Source organism: Hypomesus nipponensis, chromosome 15 (assembly GCF_054491055.1).
Source record: "Hypomesus nipponensis isolate SF chromosome 15, ASM5449105v1, whole genome shotgun sequence".
Classification (NCBI taxonomy): domain Eukaryota; kingdom Metazoa; phylum Chordata; class Actinopteri; order Osmeriformes; family Osmeridae; genus Hypomesus; species Hypomesus nipponensis.
In genome coordinates, this window is record NC_140375.1 from 9965183 (window position 1) to 9982269 (window position 17087).

At 40.1% G+C, this 17087-nt stretch overlaps 1 protein-coding gene across 1 annotated transcript; it reads left to right on the forward strand.

The window, feature by feature from the left end:
- The first annotated feature begins 114 nt into the window (after positions 1 to 114).
- tbx2b (T-box transcription factor 2b) lies at positions 115 to 8461 on the forward strand. Its single transcript, XM_084673588.1, is given in 8 exon segments — positions 115 to 999; positions 1883 to 2150; positions 3310 to 3456; positions 4807 to 4883; positions 5099 to 5268; positions 6008 to 6609; positions 6851 to 7257; positions 7259 to 8461. Coding segments are annotated over 8 exon segments (2061 nt in total). The 5' UTR covers positions 115 to 637; the 3' UTR covers positions 7287 to 8461.
- The last annotated feature ends 8626 nt before the right edge of the window (positions 8462 to 17087 follow it).

Below are 17087 nucleotides of genomic sequence, written 5' to 3' on the forward strand. Positions count from 1 at the left end.
GGTGGGATTTCCCGATCTTTCCTGTCATTGGTTAATATTTTATTCTGTTGACATGTTTTCTTACTGCTAATGCTTCCGACACCTTCTTGTCCACCCCCTTCTCCTCGAGTCTGCCTTGAGCTGTCAAAACCACGCCTATAGAGGCCCACAATTGGTCCAGAAAGCGTAAAATCAGCAATCAAAGGGGCTTGGTTCATTAGTGTTGGGATCGAGGCAGGAAGGACATGTGAGATAGTCACAGTTCTACAGTGAACGGGGCAACATCTCACCATTTCAACTCCGCGTCCGCGTGGAATGATTGCTTTAGCTTTTCGAGAGAGACATCTTATTTTTCAGAGAGCGACCGGTGGAGAGACAGGGAAGCCGATTCCGCTCTCATAGCTTCGTTATAGCCTTTTCACTTTAACTGATAATATTGCGGGACTCTGTGGAAGTACCAGCAACGGGGAGTTTACGCAGTAGTTTAAGACTACCATTCCGGTTTTTACTTAAATACGCCCTGATTGCCTTCACAATTCAGAATTACTTCTGTAGGCTATTTATTGCAAAATACATTTATCTGGAGACGGACCTACAGATTTCTTGCTGGGGTTTTGTACCACTGTATATTATTTCACTATTATTTTTGGATGCACCGATGAGAGATCCAGTTTTTACAGGGACTGCCATGGCTTATCACCCTTTCCACGCTCACCGGCCGACCGACTTCCCTATGTCAGCTTTCCTAGCGGCCGCGCAGCCTTCCTTCTTCCCGGCGCTCACTTTGCCTCCAGGGGCACTCACAAAGCCGATTTCGGACCACGCTCTTGCTGGAGCCGCGGAAGCAGGGCTCCATCCGGCTTTGAGCCACCACCATCAGGCGGCTCACCTCCGCAGTCTTAAGAGCCTAGAACCCGATGAAGAGGTAGATGACGATCCAAAAGTCACACTGGAAGCCAAGGATCTATGGGATCAGTTTCACAAAATAGGAACAGAGATGGTTATAACCAAATCTGGAAGGTAAGAGTATGACCCAAATATGTGACATATTACGTACATGTAGTACATATAACGTACCCAAGTATTCCTGGTAAAAGCTTCGCATTTTGTTTCACAAAATATCTAACAGATGAGTGGTTGACAAAAGAAACGTAATTCAGTTCAGGGCCTAAACCCACCAACTCGACGCATGTTTTTGTGACCTCGTTTACCAATGAAAATCGAGTTTATTAATCATCTACATAGTGTTAAATCAAAGAATATTGTTTTAAAAGGCTACTATATTTGTTTTGGCTATATGCTACGGTAAAAAAAGTAGCTTGTAGTCTGTTATCGGTGTGTTAAACAATAGCTTATTGATTCTCCGTAAAATAGGCTATCAATTGCACCTTTTAAGAAATGGTCGATCATCAAAAGTGTAGGCAATTGGTAAGTGGTGCATAACATAGCCTATTGCAAACATGTATTTAAAGAAAATATGCTAAATAAATAAATAAATAAAATAATCTGTCATGACAGTTGAGCTTCTGGATTTGTAAACAGACTGTCACTTGAAAAAGTGGATTGGGATTCTGATCAAGTGGGGCTAATAGTGGCATGACATTTAGCTGAAATCAGACGTATCCTAATGACATTCACATTGAAATTGTTAAGCACACCATACATTTAATATAGAACTGGCATACTTTGTTTGGGGTATTGCTAATCATTTGCTGAAAATGTAATTAATGTAGGATATTAAATGTTTTCTATCTTCTGGCAATGTAGGCTACATGGAATTTACAAAAACATGATTTATTTGTTGTCATCAATGTTTTGTGTAGGCTAGGTAGCCTATATTACTTTGAAACACATTGTTTATGAACCACTGAGCTAATTCCACGCTGACATATTTCTCTTTCAGGAGAATGTTCCCCCCTTTTAAAGTGAGAATCAATGGTCTTGATAAAAAAGCGAAGTATATTCTCTTGATGGACATAGTCGCTGCCGATGACTGCCGCTACAAGTTCCACAACTCGCGCTGGATGGTAGCTGGGAAAGCCGACCCTGAGATGCCCAAGCGAATGTACATTCACCCGGATAGTCCAGCAACGGGAGAACAGTGGATGGCCAAGCCTGTTGCTTTTCATAAACTGAAGCTGACAAATAATATATCTGACAAGCATGGATTTGTAAGTACTCGACTTTATACGTCCATTTACGCACGAATCTCGTTTGCTCAATTCATGAGTAACCTAATTAAAATATTAGCTATGTAATATGCAATACGAGTTAATATTAGAAGCTAGATTATGATAATGTGATGTTAATGATTTATGCATAATGATATGGAAGCATACTATTTTCACTTAATATGGTTAACTGGATATTTACCGAAGATTCTGACAATGTGACACTTCCATTTTTATTGCAACTGCTTACTGAGGCCTATATATGTTTTCAAATACTCCTGTAGAATATTATAAGTCTGACGGGTCATGAAGTGCGACATATTCTTGACATAGGCTACTGTTTATATGTTTCATGCATTACGTAGTCTCCATGTAGTCGCTATTCAAGCATTATTCGAGACGATCAGGAGTCATGAATGCATGGTTGGATAAAGCATCAGAAATCGGGTCACGGAGACGGAGCAGGCATGGATAAGCGAGCCTGCGTACAGAGCACATTTTGACGTCTGGGTTGATATCTTTATTTCAACTTATCTTGACTGAGTGTGTAACAAAAACAATGTGTGGATGCACTCGGTGGTCTCTGCACGTTTCGCCGCCGTATCGCCAACCTGATATGCTGTATTTTCAGACTATAAAAATAGGCTAGTCCGTGAAGGGAAATGATTAATGCTAAGAAAGTAAATACATAGAAGCCATCGTTAAAGTGCGTCTTCAACTCTCCTGTGCGCAAACAAACCGATTTAAAACAAATCTAACCATGTACATGCCAGATGAAGCATATGCAATAGCCTATGTTGCTGACATTATTTAGAAATATTCAGCCTAGGCCTGATTTGTCGAGAATGACAATGTCCAGTCTTATAATTCACATAGGGCACGATAACTAAGTAAACTACATTAGAGTCGACAAAAAACATTCTGTAACTAAATACTCTACGCTACAGATCATTGTTTCGTTTACTGCTTGATAAGCATAGTCTACAATAAAACCACCAAATCTACATATCAAGCTAAACTTATTGGCCTAACTCCTCAATGCATATAACAACAGGTGTGATGAAAGGCCCAAACTTAAAATGCATTGTAGTTGAACAGTAAATAAATCTATAGGCCTAGTAAAGTCCGTTGCATTGAAATGTGTATTTGCTTTCCTCAGACGATTTTGAACTCCATGCACAAATACCAACCAAGATTCCACATCGTGAGAGCCAACGACATCTTGAAACTCCCTTACAGCACTTTCAGGACATATGTATTTCCTGAGACTGACTTTGTTGCTGTCACAGCTTATCAAAACGACAAGGTAAGCACACATAGTAACAGTTAACGTTTGAGTCCCAACTAAACCAAACATTACTTTGCACAGTATCTTTGTATTTATCCCTACAAGGGGTTAAAATTAGGAGCCATTTTGTTCTGTTTGCTGTTTTTTTGCTTTGTTCCAGTATGCTTAGCTAATTTGTAAGATTAATTGAGAAACCTTTACTTTTAGTACGTCTAGTCCTATACATATGCTCATGAGCAGTCATCAGGTCAAGTAGGCAAAGTCAAATCGGTGTTTGATTTAGATGTCACTCGATCTGTCTTTAATTGTGGTCTTCCCATTCTTAAAATTTTACTTGCCTTTGTCAAAATGTTCAAGCTTGTACTTTGACACAATTTATGTGCAAACTATCAAAATCCATTACGTTGTCTCTATAGCAACACCATGTCAATTGTACATCCATACTTTACCAATAGTGTAGGCTATTCAAAACAAATATAGTAATAAATTGATTAAAAGTGTGATTCTGGGGTTTCCTAAATCGTGACAGTAATATATTTGATGGCAATATTATTATACTGGACTGATTTTCTAGTTAAGCCACTTGGTGATTGTGTTCGGGGTGCATTGGTGGTCTTGTTGCTATCGTAAAATTTATGGCAAAGAGTCACAATCGATTAGAAGGCACTTAGGCCCGTCAGTTTGTCCGCGAGCTACACAGTATCTGAGGCTGTGCAATCAAAGCGTGACAGATGGTAAACGCAAGACAAGAAACCTGTGGGCTCCGTGATTGGTCAATTCACGAATTCCTCAAGAGTTCCATACAAGGTGAAGAGAGGAAAAAACGGGTCTCTCGAGTTTATCCAATTCGGTAAGCAAAATTCGGGTATAGGCGATGTAGGGCCTACATTGCTGCAACAGTGTAACTGGCTGCCTACTATACTACCTGCCTACTGTTCTAGCAGTAGTGATCCAAACCACATTATTAATTATTGATAAAACAGTCATCTGTTGAAGTTATCCACTTTCCCTTTCTGGCTGAAAGTTAGGCTTTCTATGGAGAAATATTAAGTCGCCGATTTTTATGGGGCTCCTGAGAATAATGTCTCGCCATCAAGCTTATCAATAATTCAAAATATACCGTGTCTTCATTTACAACGAGTAGGCTATGTTCGGGTTAGGGTTAGGGTTGTTTAACGGACCGCATTGGTGAGAGAATTTCAGAATAAATTAAGTCACATGATCCATAGGCCAAGATTGCCAACCTATGACATTACCTATACGTCAATTGGCTACTTTATTCATCATATATTCACTTTTATCACGTCTTTTTTTTTATTGTAACATTTTGTTGTCTTTCTTTCTCCCCCTTCCCCTCTCTCTCTCTAGATAACACAGCTGAAGATAGACAACAATCCTTTTGCCAAAGGATTCAGAGATACTGGAAATGGAAGGAGAGAGAAAAGGTATAGCACATATACACTACAATATTTCCAGAATTAGATAATAGTTTCAATTTCGTAATTTAATTTAGTCTCAACACCACTTTGAGGAAATTATGACAATTAAAATATGAGGCAGAATGCCAAACGACTTTAGCCATGGCTTGCACATGATCTCCTGAATTTGATTATTGAAGATTTTCTTAATACTTTAACTAAAAACTTCAACTCAATTATAGGAAGCAGTTGACCCTTCCATCACTTCGCATGTATGACGATCAATGCAAAGCGGACCGAGATGGAGGTGATTCCGACGCCTCCTCGAGTGAGCCAACAGCCGGCAGAGACACTGTCCACTCACCCTCAGGACCTGTGTCTAGCCCACTAAGATTAAGTCGAACCAGTCGAGGTAAGAACATTTATCCTCAAATAGGTGGGCCTATGTAGGCCAGAAATGGGACTGTAAGCAATGTGTAGCCTTGTGTTTTTTTAAATAGTGAAGGGTAAATTAAGCACACTCAAATAGCCTAATATAAACTGTATTGGTAATGTTATGTATTACTCCGCCATAATATTTCATAAGCTTTGGTTTTCGACCCCAAAAACTTTTCAGATTAATAAGAAAAGGTTAAATTAACCTGCAGGCTAACTGGAATTAGGTATCCAACCTCTGACAAGGCTAACGGCTAACATAGGGAGAAAAAATCCTAAAGTTTGCACTAAGTTTATGAATGAGAACACTCCAGGTAGGACACAACTATTTTAGCTGCAAAATAATTCCCATAGACTTCAAAATAGTGTTTGCAAATTTAATTGTGTATTCATAATTTGACACATGACTCTTTGCCACAACCTTTGCTAAAAATAAAACACGACGTGTTGACATGTGGGAAGGAAATGGTCCAACAGGGCATGTTAACACTAAATCATGACACAACATTGTTATACTTAAATGGTGCGTTTGAGAATAGCGTTCTCATTTCAATATTTTCAAGTGCTTTTTTCCCAATCAGCCAATGAAGACAATAGGCCAGAAATCCTTATTTTATTTGTAATATTCACAACTCGGTGAGATTTGCCACTTCTCAATCTTTGATATATTATCTATTGCCTTACTTTCTATTGTGTTTATATTATTATGTCATCAGATGAAAAAACGGGCACTGACAGTGAGCAAGAACTTGACCCTGAGCGGTGTACTGGATCGAACAGCCCGGGACCAGAGCCGCCATCCCCATTCAACTCGAGATGCGAGGACCGAATTAGGGATAGGCCTAATCATGAAAAGAAGGACGAATATTCGGACGCCAGGAAGCACAATGACTCTATATTCAGCATAAGGAACCTCGAGAAAGACAAAACGGAGAGCAGGCACAGGAAAGACGCCACTGATTTGTCCAAAAAGGACTCGGATATCGGTGGCATAAGCGCGAGCAAAGAAGGGTTCTCCCCACTGATGGTCCAAACGGAGAGCCCTTCACACTTCACTGCAAGCCATTTACAAAGCCTCGCTCTGTCTGGCTTGCACAGTCAGCAGTTTTTTAACCCTTTAAACACCGGATCACCACTGTTGTTTCACCCCGGACAGTTTGCCATGGGCCCGGGAGCATTTTCTGCAATGGGCATGGGGCATCTTTTGGCCTCGGTATCGGGAACAAGTGGTTTGGAAAATGGCAACCTCTCCGCCGGTGCAGGGGGTACCCCGAACCCATTTCCTTTCCATCTATCTCAGCATATGCTGGCCTCTCAGGTAAGAGACCATCAGATTATTTTCTGAATGACAGTGGCGTAGAAGGGTACTGTTATACTTAAACATGCAACAGCCTGATCTTACTGTAGAATAGCCGATGTGATTTAGCTAGGTGCGTAATTCACAAAATAAGTGCGTCTAACAGAATCAAATCTCTGCTAGCAAGCTAAACATCTGCATGTTTTAAAGGTTTCGCAAGCTTTTCAGACAATGTACTAACTACAATCTCTTCCGATTTTAGGGCATTCCAATGCCGACTTTCGGTGGCCTGTTTCCTTATCCATACACCTACATGGCGGCCGCAGCAGCCGCGGCATCTGCCCTTCCCGCCACTAGCACCGCTAGCTCACTCTCAAGGAATCCTTTCCTGAGCAACTCGCGTCCTCGTCTCCGATTCAACCCGTACCAGATCCCCGTGTCCATTCCTCAGAGTACTAACCTACTCACCACTGGCTTGCCAGGTGGCCTAAACCCAGGCTCCGAGTCATCGAAATCCGGCAGCAGGGAAACAAGTCCCGCGCCTGAACACCATAACCACAAAGCAGGATCGAGTGTGAGGAACGGCTCCCCCAAAGCAGCCCTGAAGGACTCCATCAACGAACTCCAGAACATACAGAGACTAGTAAGCGGCTTGGAGAGCCAGAGAGAGATCTCCTTCGAGAAACTCTCCGAAGTAATTTGAGTTGGAATTTTAATTCCACCAGACTTTGCTTGAAATATCACTTTTCGTTTTGTAGGTCCAGGACATTACACCAAATGGCTTTTATTCCTCTTTAGTTTTGCTTCCGGCCTTAGGAGAGAGTAACCCTCACTTCTAGGTCAAATGTTTTGGGGTAGCCCACCCTTTGTTTAACAGACAGACAACTGTCAAAATTCAAAAATAGAAGAAGCCAAAATGCGATGGAGTTTCAAGCGTAATGGCTAAAACTTGGACAAACGAAGGAAAATACCAACAGCATATGCCTACTAACGGTAACACAGCATGTTCGTATTAAAACGCCAGTTACAAAATCGTGGCAATGTCTTAGAACTTGAGAAAGACATCTTTATTAATGTAATCAATAGACTTAGGCTACTTTGTTTTGTTGTTTTATTTTTTAAAGAGCACTGCATTACTATTGACAATTGGTGTGAGTTTAGCCCATATAGACAGCTGAAGGTGATAGGCCTACGTGTACAGAGGAAAACAAGCTACATCCAAAAATAAATACTAGGCTATATATATTTCAAAAGGGAGGGGAAATGAACGTTCCGTTTAATGAATTGATAAGAACTTGTCATTTCTGCCAGACAACTGTTTCCGAATTATTTATGTAATTAAAAGAAAATTCTGTACATAAGCTATAAGGATCCAAGAATATGCAATTGGTATTAATTTATTCAGCTGTACATTGGCGTGTATATAATATTTAGAGTTTAACTCATTGCTTTTTTTCCTTTTACATCAACTTATACTGTAATGAAAGCTATTTAGCGCTTGTTGGTTTGAAACAGTGAATGTTTCTATCTGTGATATTTTGCCCTACCTGTGACACGTGAAAGAAACATGTGTGCCATGTTTAGTTGCTGCAAACACTAATAATAGCCTAATAGAAAGCGCTCCTAATTGTCCATTTACCTGACTGTATAATCTGCAAAAGACAGACATAAGAAAACCTCAGGTATTCACTCCAACATCGGGGAAGATAACATTTCTCCTCAAATGGACACAACGCATATCGACCTTGCTATATAAATAATATTTAAAATTGAAAGGTAGGCTATCTCGTTTATGCTGGTTGTCCGGGTAACTTTTTTGTTGAATTCTTTCACAGTTTCAATAAAAATCGATGTGTTTATTATGTGAATATTATGATGATTCCTCGTGTTCTTTGCTCTAGGTTGACCTTGCAATTTGCCTCACTGCTCAACTGTTACAGCCAACTTAAGCTTCGATATTATTAGTATGCTATGTATTTCAGAATGTTTCCCACTTGTGCAGTAGGCTATAGGTTAATCTCTCTCTCCCTCCTTCGGTCACAAACACACACATACAGAAATTCGACCTAAGTACTTCAGCTCATCAGTCTTGTGCGCCCTCTGTCGGTAAATAATTAAGGTAAAAACATATGTTTCCATGTGTTCAACAGTCCAATTGCTTATCCACAATGAGTTTACATTTGAGATTAGGAGATGTTCATTTATTTACTACAAACTGAAATGTGATCAGCGAATTGGGAATACCCTAAATGAAATGAAATATAACAGACTAATAGGCGTAATTCATTATCATTAATATTGCTGTATAGTCTTAAAATAGACACACCTGGCAACATAATGGCAATAGGCGTCCCCTTTATAAACACTGCTTCAATCATCTTTTCCTGTAGTATTGTCTGCATTTGTCTATTTATAGAAATTGAATCGTAATGCTAGTGTATTTTTAGGAAGGCAAGAGACGGAAGTTCATTCTCCTTCTTTGGCAAATGACACACATCCTTTAAACTTTCAGTGACATTAGCAGCCCTGCAGTTAACCTTTCGAGTAGGCACTGTCAGAAAAATAGACAAACTTTTCACACAAATTAAGGAAACCTTGCCAAATAACCCAGTTTAAATGAAGTCCAGTATTTATTTTCACATTGCCCATTAGCTTAATGTATGAACAAAAAAGCTGATTAAAACAATGTCTACAAATTACAAACGCAATGTTTTAATGAAACAATAAGGTAAAATCGAAGGCCAGACTCGTTACAACGCACCCACACATCCACTAGCCTGGACGAGGGTACCTATGTCAAAATGTAAGGTGTACCGGGTGCAAGTGGGTTGCTTGCAGGAAACCTTCCCGTATCACGTTGAAGGGGTTAAAGCACTGAGGCTGGGAAGTTTTGGAGGATGGGGCGCTTGGACGCCTAACCACTTTGGCAGCAGACAGGCCTTTGTCCAGCAACCGGCGCCTGTCGCCTGCCTGCCGGCCACACAGCCTACCCACACCCGCACACAAAAGCAGGGGGGAGATCCCGAGAGCCGTAGTTCCTAATTAGAGAGCCCCTTCTTGTTTCTTTTCCTTTCTTTCTGCAGCGATAATCACAAAACTTTCATTATATTACTGGGCCATTGTTACCACTCTGTTATCTTCAATTAACAGAGCGAGCTACTCGACCTCGCACTCTCGGATAAAAAACTATTTGTCTAAAGTAATCAGTCAATGACTGATCAATAGGCTCCTGTGGCGGCCTCGCGGCTCGCAACTAATGTTAGGTGACGGTCCGGGGTAAAAAGGCCAAGACTATTCACAACTTTGTTAAATGATCAGTGTGTGCCGCTATTTTCTTTTGTAGTACAACTAATACAGGCCTGCAAATCCATACCATCGGCTACTGAAGGACAAACATAAATCAAGTACATTCAAAGTGTCAAACAAGAATAAGATAAACAAAGTGCGTAACCCTACATAAGGGTCTATATAGCCATAACATCTCAGTTTGCGCATATATTCATTTACCTGATTCAACCCTTCACCTGTCTGACCGTAAAAGGACATATGAATAGGTTGGTAATAATGTTGCGAAATTAAGTGTTAATATTGCGCCTTTGGCAGATGTTTGTGACCTGTTGAATGGGCTGATAATAAGCAGACACGTTATATAACGTAGCCTATCTATGGGCAACACCAGGGACACTAGAGACCTAAATCGAATAACAACCTGTCTATCCCCGATGAATATATATAGCGTTTAGCATATTTGGATAATGGCAACACAGCGTCTTAATAATCTGTAGTAATTATAGAAAAGTACGCAAAAAGCCTTTCAGTAGCCTATCTGTATCTAATTCTTTGACACACACACACACGAAAATTGGGAGACTGTACAGACAAGTGATTGATTTAGTCTACGTGCGATACAGCAACCTTCAACTACATTGGGTCTACAGTAGTGCCAATCATTGCAAGTAATTCGTGTGTATTCCAGCTCGTAATTATCTTAGCGACAGGACTATCTCGAGAAGAAAAAAAACGGAGAACACGGACAAGTCAGTACTCGACTGGAGACAGATCTCCTCGTCGAGATAACCAAGCAAGGAAGCAGATATGCAGACAGGAATAGACTACGAAAAGCCTGGCCTCTGTGAGCGCGCGCCTCATGTTGACCAAATAGCTTCATTGGGACGTCTCACTTTTGCGCCTTGAAGAAACCGAGTGTTATTTCAACATTACAAGTGGATTCTGAGTCACAAAAAGGTGTTACAACTTCTAACAAACAATCTTCAGACACAAGTGCCAAATTTCAAAACACAGACCTATCGCAACTGATCCCTAAATCCATTATTTTACAGTCTATTTAGATCCATTTTTTTGGAATGTGTCCATGACTGCCACACAGGTAAAACGAGGGAGCGAGGACAGAGTTGTTTGTTGATCATCGATCAATGTTTGACAGGCTCTGTTTTGCTACAGACAGCTGTCTGTGCGTTTCCAGGTTGGCAAACATGACTTGGCTCTTCAGCTCTACTGCTAGGCTAGATCAAACTCTCAGCTAATTTGGCACCCTGAATACAACCCATCGCCCCCTCCTGGACATTCCGCCCCCTCCGTGACTATTTAAAACGGTTTCATTTAAAGCAAGTATACAGGACAAGAACTGTGAATAGTAAAATTGTAGTGCAGCGAGTAAACCAAATGGACCAAATAGATGCTAGATCTATAGGCATCTGTGAAACTCTAACATTGCATGTAAAAAAATATATGAATATGAAGATATCAAGTAAGTGATAATTAAAACAGTGGTATACTGTCCTGCGTCATACTGCCCTGCATCATACTGCAAAGGTTTCCATAAAAAGCATGCATTGTCCACACATTTGTATGAATTACGGACCACTGGCACATCTCCCTCTAGCACAAATCAAATGCTCCTGAATCTATAGTCGAGTAAAGACGTCAGGGTAAATTTGGGGTTAACTGAATTGACACACAAGTTGTATTTACAGTGTGCTGCTGCAACCTATTCTTGCTATTCCCTCCATACCAACCATCTTCTTGCACAGCTGTAGTAACTAAACCCAACCACTAGATGTCCCAACTACTTGCTTTTCAGGATAAACTTGTAATTTGAGGGAAAACATTTCATCATCGCTTGTTTCTAGCTTTCTTCAACAGTAATAAACTCCCCAACAATGCAGTTGACTTGTAGGCCATGCCATGTTTTAAAGATATGCACATGTTGGGAAAGTTACAAGCTGTAGTGTACATTATTTATTCAACTAGTCTGATTGGGAAAAAGAAGCATAATAGTTCAACTGACAAACATCCCATTTGTTGTCATAAGTTTGCTTGCAACTATTAGTACTTTGAATATACACTATGAAATAGACAAATTCAAAGACTTGAGACATTTGGATGTACATTGACCTCTTCAACATCTCCAAAGACTTAAATATGTATGAACTAAAAACCCTCAAATGGAAAAACTGTATATCACAGAAAAGGCAATGCTACAATAGATATGACATGTTTGGAAGGATTGTCATAGTAGGCCTAGAGCTTCTCATTCTTCCTAGCAAAAGAAATGGTGACATTGCATGGAATGGTGGTTCCCCCACTCCTGTCCAGTATCAAACTCAAGACTGAACAAGACATGCTGATGAAACTGACTTACGGGTTGTACATGCATCTTAACTGGTGTGTAGACCTGAGGGGTTCTATTCATCTGTAGAATACAGGGGGAAGTGTTGAAGACCACCTGAAAAAAAAACACAGAGGATCAGTGAAGGATTTCTATTGCTGACCCTTGAGAAATAATTGTGCTCCTAGCATGCAGACCCTTATACAGACAGACTCTGCACTTACACGCACATACTTAGACACACACACATGCTTGACAGAGATTGACACAGGAGATTAACAAAGACTAACAGTGTCTGTGTCATGATGAACGAAGCGCTGGGCTTAGCCAGGCCAGAGACTAAACCAGCCGGCTCTTCTAAAAACATACAATCCTCTCACACATCCTGGAGTTTAGTGTTAGTGACACACACTTGTGACCGGTGGATATGGCTCATACTTTAAAACTCCAAATGTGTGTACACACACACACGTCTATATAGGGTTATCAGTACACATATTCATGCAAAGCGCATACAGACATGGTCAGTACTGTACACTGCCACAATGTCACATGTAAATGGAAAGAAAAAAACACAATGAGTAACATATACCTGGGTAATCAGTGCTCCGTTTGTGTGATGCACGGTGCCACATAACTGTCTAGTAGTTCTCAGTCCAATCGTTTCTATTCATCTATGACACAAAAGTATCTCTTCTGTTAAAAACAAAATACCTTTGGAAAGTCGTTTGAAAAGCATTGTCAGATGAACACTGACAAGTCAATAGCACTTAATAAAAACGGGGAAAAAGTGAAGTGTCACATGACAAACAGCTTTCCTGCTTTTGACACACAGACAAGCAGGCTTGCAAGATAAAACTCAGGAGAAGCAAGCAGTATCAGTTGGAAATGCATTTCTACAATCCCACAAGAGTTCTACAAGTCCCATCAGAACCACAAAACCTTCATTTACCTTACTAAAACAGTAAATAAAGTCGAGTACATTTTTTCCCCCACAGGCACAAACTCTTTGTTTTCAAAACAGTCGTTTTACAGTCGGATAGTGCTACAATGGCAATAGCTGGACAACAGGGGGAGTTTTGGAGACCCTGGTCTATTGGAGTGGCTGAGAAACTTGTCAAGTACTAGAGATAGAATTCCATAATAAGAACCCAAAAAAAATATGTGAATAAAATGCAGCCCAGGTTTCTAAGCAAATTTGAAACAAAAACACTCAAAAGATGTCCACCCACTGTACTCAAGACAACATGTCCCACTGGTTCAGAACCAGTTTGGTTGTGCATCCTAGGCCATTTTTTAATGCATGTATATACACACATTGGTGTATGACGCCCTCTATCATTGTGACCTTGGAATCTTGTGTGAAGAAAAGGCAGCCCCACTAGACCTTTTGACATAACACAAAAAGAAAACCCACATAAAAGGTCACAACAGAATTAGGAAAATCAAAGTCTACGTTCTAACACATCCTGTTCATTTGGTGACACCCCCTCCCCTCCTCCTCTCTCTGTGGTTTGGTGTTTTTGCAGATGATAAGGTGTGTTAAGATGCATGGGTGTTAAAAAGAGGATACACAGGAAGAGGGAAATATGGTTTAGAAGGAGCCTGGCCGCTCGTTGGGAGGTCTGAGCGCCATGGTGAGGGCTTGGGCTTGGGCTGGAGAGCTCTGTGATGTTGGACGGCTAAACCGTGTCCCATGTCTGTCGTGTCACATGATTAGGGATCAGATGCGGTGAACAGGAGTAGAGGTGTGTGTGTGTGTGTAGACAAGTCTATGGTGTGTCTGTGTCTGAGTGAGTATAACAAAACTATAATAATGAGTGTGTACGTGTGTGTGCAGACAAGAGTATGTATGCGTATGTGAGACTACAGTGTGTGTGTGTGCGAGTATTTGTGTGTGTGAGTGGGTAAATGAGTGTAAGCCAGGAAAGATTGTTTGTGTGTGCACAGAGAAAAGCTTTGACTGGATCCTAAACCACATAGCACATGATGCCTACTTATCCCTCAACAAGAGTGATACCTAAGTCGACCAAGTACAACAATTGACCCTGACACTAATATCATCAAGCACTGCTATGAACTAAATGGTAACAATGCAAACACGGCTCAACTTCAAAGATCTGGAGGGCTTATTATCGCCAAGAGATCCAGCCCAGAGCATGACACTTGTCCAACAATAATGCTTAGTCACTATGTCTAGAGCTATCTTAGCTATCAAGTATGCAAGTTTGTTTTATGATGCACAAATACATTTATTGTAAAGCTGGTGCCCTGCACATGACCAACAAGTGCACATAGAGAACACAAAGAGAAAAAAACAGTGTAACAACCTTACAAGCCATATAAGACGTCTTATTATCCAGTATCTCTTCAGCCCTAACTTTCGTGTGGAGATACTTGAACCAAACCCATCAGTACCTACACACTCAGAAAGGAATGTGAGTCTGTCTTTCCCCCTGTGGCTAGTCAGAGGCTAAACAACCATGTGGTTTTTTGTTGAGATTTGTACCAAGACACCCTTAACTACTTGACAGGCTGGGTCCAAAGTTGCATTTGTTCTTGACAATCCTGAATCATGTCTATAAACTGTCTATTCGCCTTGATGAAAAGCCAGACGATGTCAAGGGAGCTTGAGTTAGCTCTACCCCCAAGAGGGCCACATTATGGTATGGGCGAGACTCTATAGTCAAAATGTTTTCCCATACCTTAGGGGTCAGCCATTGATGGTTTATGTTTGTTTGCATTTAGTTTTGTTTATTAGCATAGCCAATCTACATCAGCAGAACTAAAGGTACATTGTATTGAAGGCCACAAAACTCTGTACTGAGCATTTAAATTTAGCCTAGCATGAACTTATTCTCCAGGTCATTTTTGTTGTTGTTGCTTTTATAGGTCAACAGAAATCAACAAATAACTATTGTGGCTACTTTTATTAAACAATAATGTTACAAATGTATTTTGGTTTGCTTGTCTTCTGATGACAATGTCTGCATTTGCATGCATGTTTAATATGGGAATAAATTAAAATCCACCCAGGATTAAACAATGTTATTAATATTAATCTGTACCATACAGTGCAAAGAAGAAAAATGACATATTAGTTCATATCACAGTAACTGGTATACCAGATTGCTAGACTATAAAATATGAATACAAATTCATTAGCAAAAACATTATCCATGACTTGACCAAATACAATATTTTGCTTGTACATATAAACAAAAAAAATTGTGGAGCATATGTTAACATCTAATTAGGCGTTTACAAAGGTTTAGTCAGACCTAAGTTGTAACTTACATGGGACTAATGTCTTAGGATTTATACTGTCCTATGAACACTGCAGGATGTATGGAAATATAGAATTCCGATTCAAAATGATGAACTTTGGAAAATTATTTGTTTGACAAACATTGAGTCAACTCAAATGCATTTCCCATCCAAATTTGCCCAACAAACCACATTTTTAAGTAATTGACCCCAAATGATTAGAGGGTGGAGATTCAATTCGACCACACAGCAACTTGGTCTATATATTTTTGCTTTCCAAATTAAGCATACTTACTTTCTGACATATTTCAAAACAACGCAACAGTACAATGTTACTTAAAATTGAAATAAACAACAAAGATTGAGTTATGAGGGGGGGAAATAGAAACAAGCCCTTTCAGAAAATACAGTAAGCAGTGGTGTGACCAGGGGCGCCACCAGGAATGTTGGGCCCTATGAAAAAGAAAATATATATTTATATTTTTTTATCATTTCTATTGGTTTTTCTATTTTTTGGGGCCCCTGTCAGTCAGGGGCTCTTAGAATCGTCCTAACTTTTCCCCCCTATACGGCGCCCCTGGGTGTGACTGAATCCCCCATTTAGTTTTTGAGGGATAAGATTCTGAATTCCAATGGTGCCAAGAGTTTCACTGTATAGTCGCCCAACAAAATTTCTAGCCAAAATCACCAGCCAAGATCTGGAGATATTTGGATAAAAGCCACTGTTCAATAGACATAGCAGCAAACTGTTTCTTAAATCAAGAGTACCACTCAATCGCATGAAGTTCAGTCTCTTGGTGTTCCTACTGCAATTACAGTCAAAAATATGGGACTGATGTCTGCACCTGGAAAACATTTATTTACCTTTAATCACTAACTTGAATTCAATCTAATTAATGAAAAAAACCCTGGCAGACTTTCCCTTTGAGAGACAACACTGCAATAGATCTAATTTTACACAACCTACAACACAATTTAGGCATAAAGCAAACCGAATTACACACAACTGAATCCAATAAATATGTAAGAGCCAACATAATAATATAAATTACATCTATAATTATTTGTTAACATAGTAGCACTACCCTGCCGCAGTTAATCTGTTATAATAAACAGGCGGCATAGAGGACGATTTGCAGTTTCCCATGATGCTCTACGGATACAAAGGGCCGCCTGGAGCCGACAACAGCAGAGCACCAGCGCAATCTACAAAAACAGACTGCACCACCAATCTGTGACAAGCAGTGGCCAAATCTAGGCAGCCATTGGCCAAATGAGATTAAACAACCACTTAGTGCCATTGAGTTTATGCAATGGTGGGCCTCACACCAAAGTGGGTTGGGGGAGAAATAGCTTCTGTGCATAAAGAAGTGTGCTAAACTAATAATCATCTAGAGGAACTAGAGGTGTGTTTAACCACAATTTAATAAATTTGGACTGGAAAAATGACCATGGTCTTAGAGACAGTTCCACTTCAAGAGAATAAAGAAAAAGCTAAGAGGTGAAACAGCAAGGCACTGAGGAACCACATCAGCCCTCTTTTATTGTGTATTAGCAGTGACCCCACCATCCCCCGCTGCCAATTACATAGCAAAATGTTTTC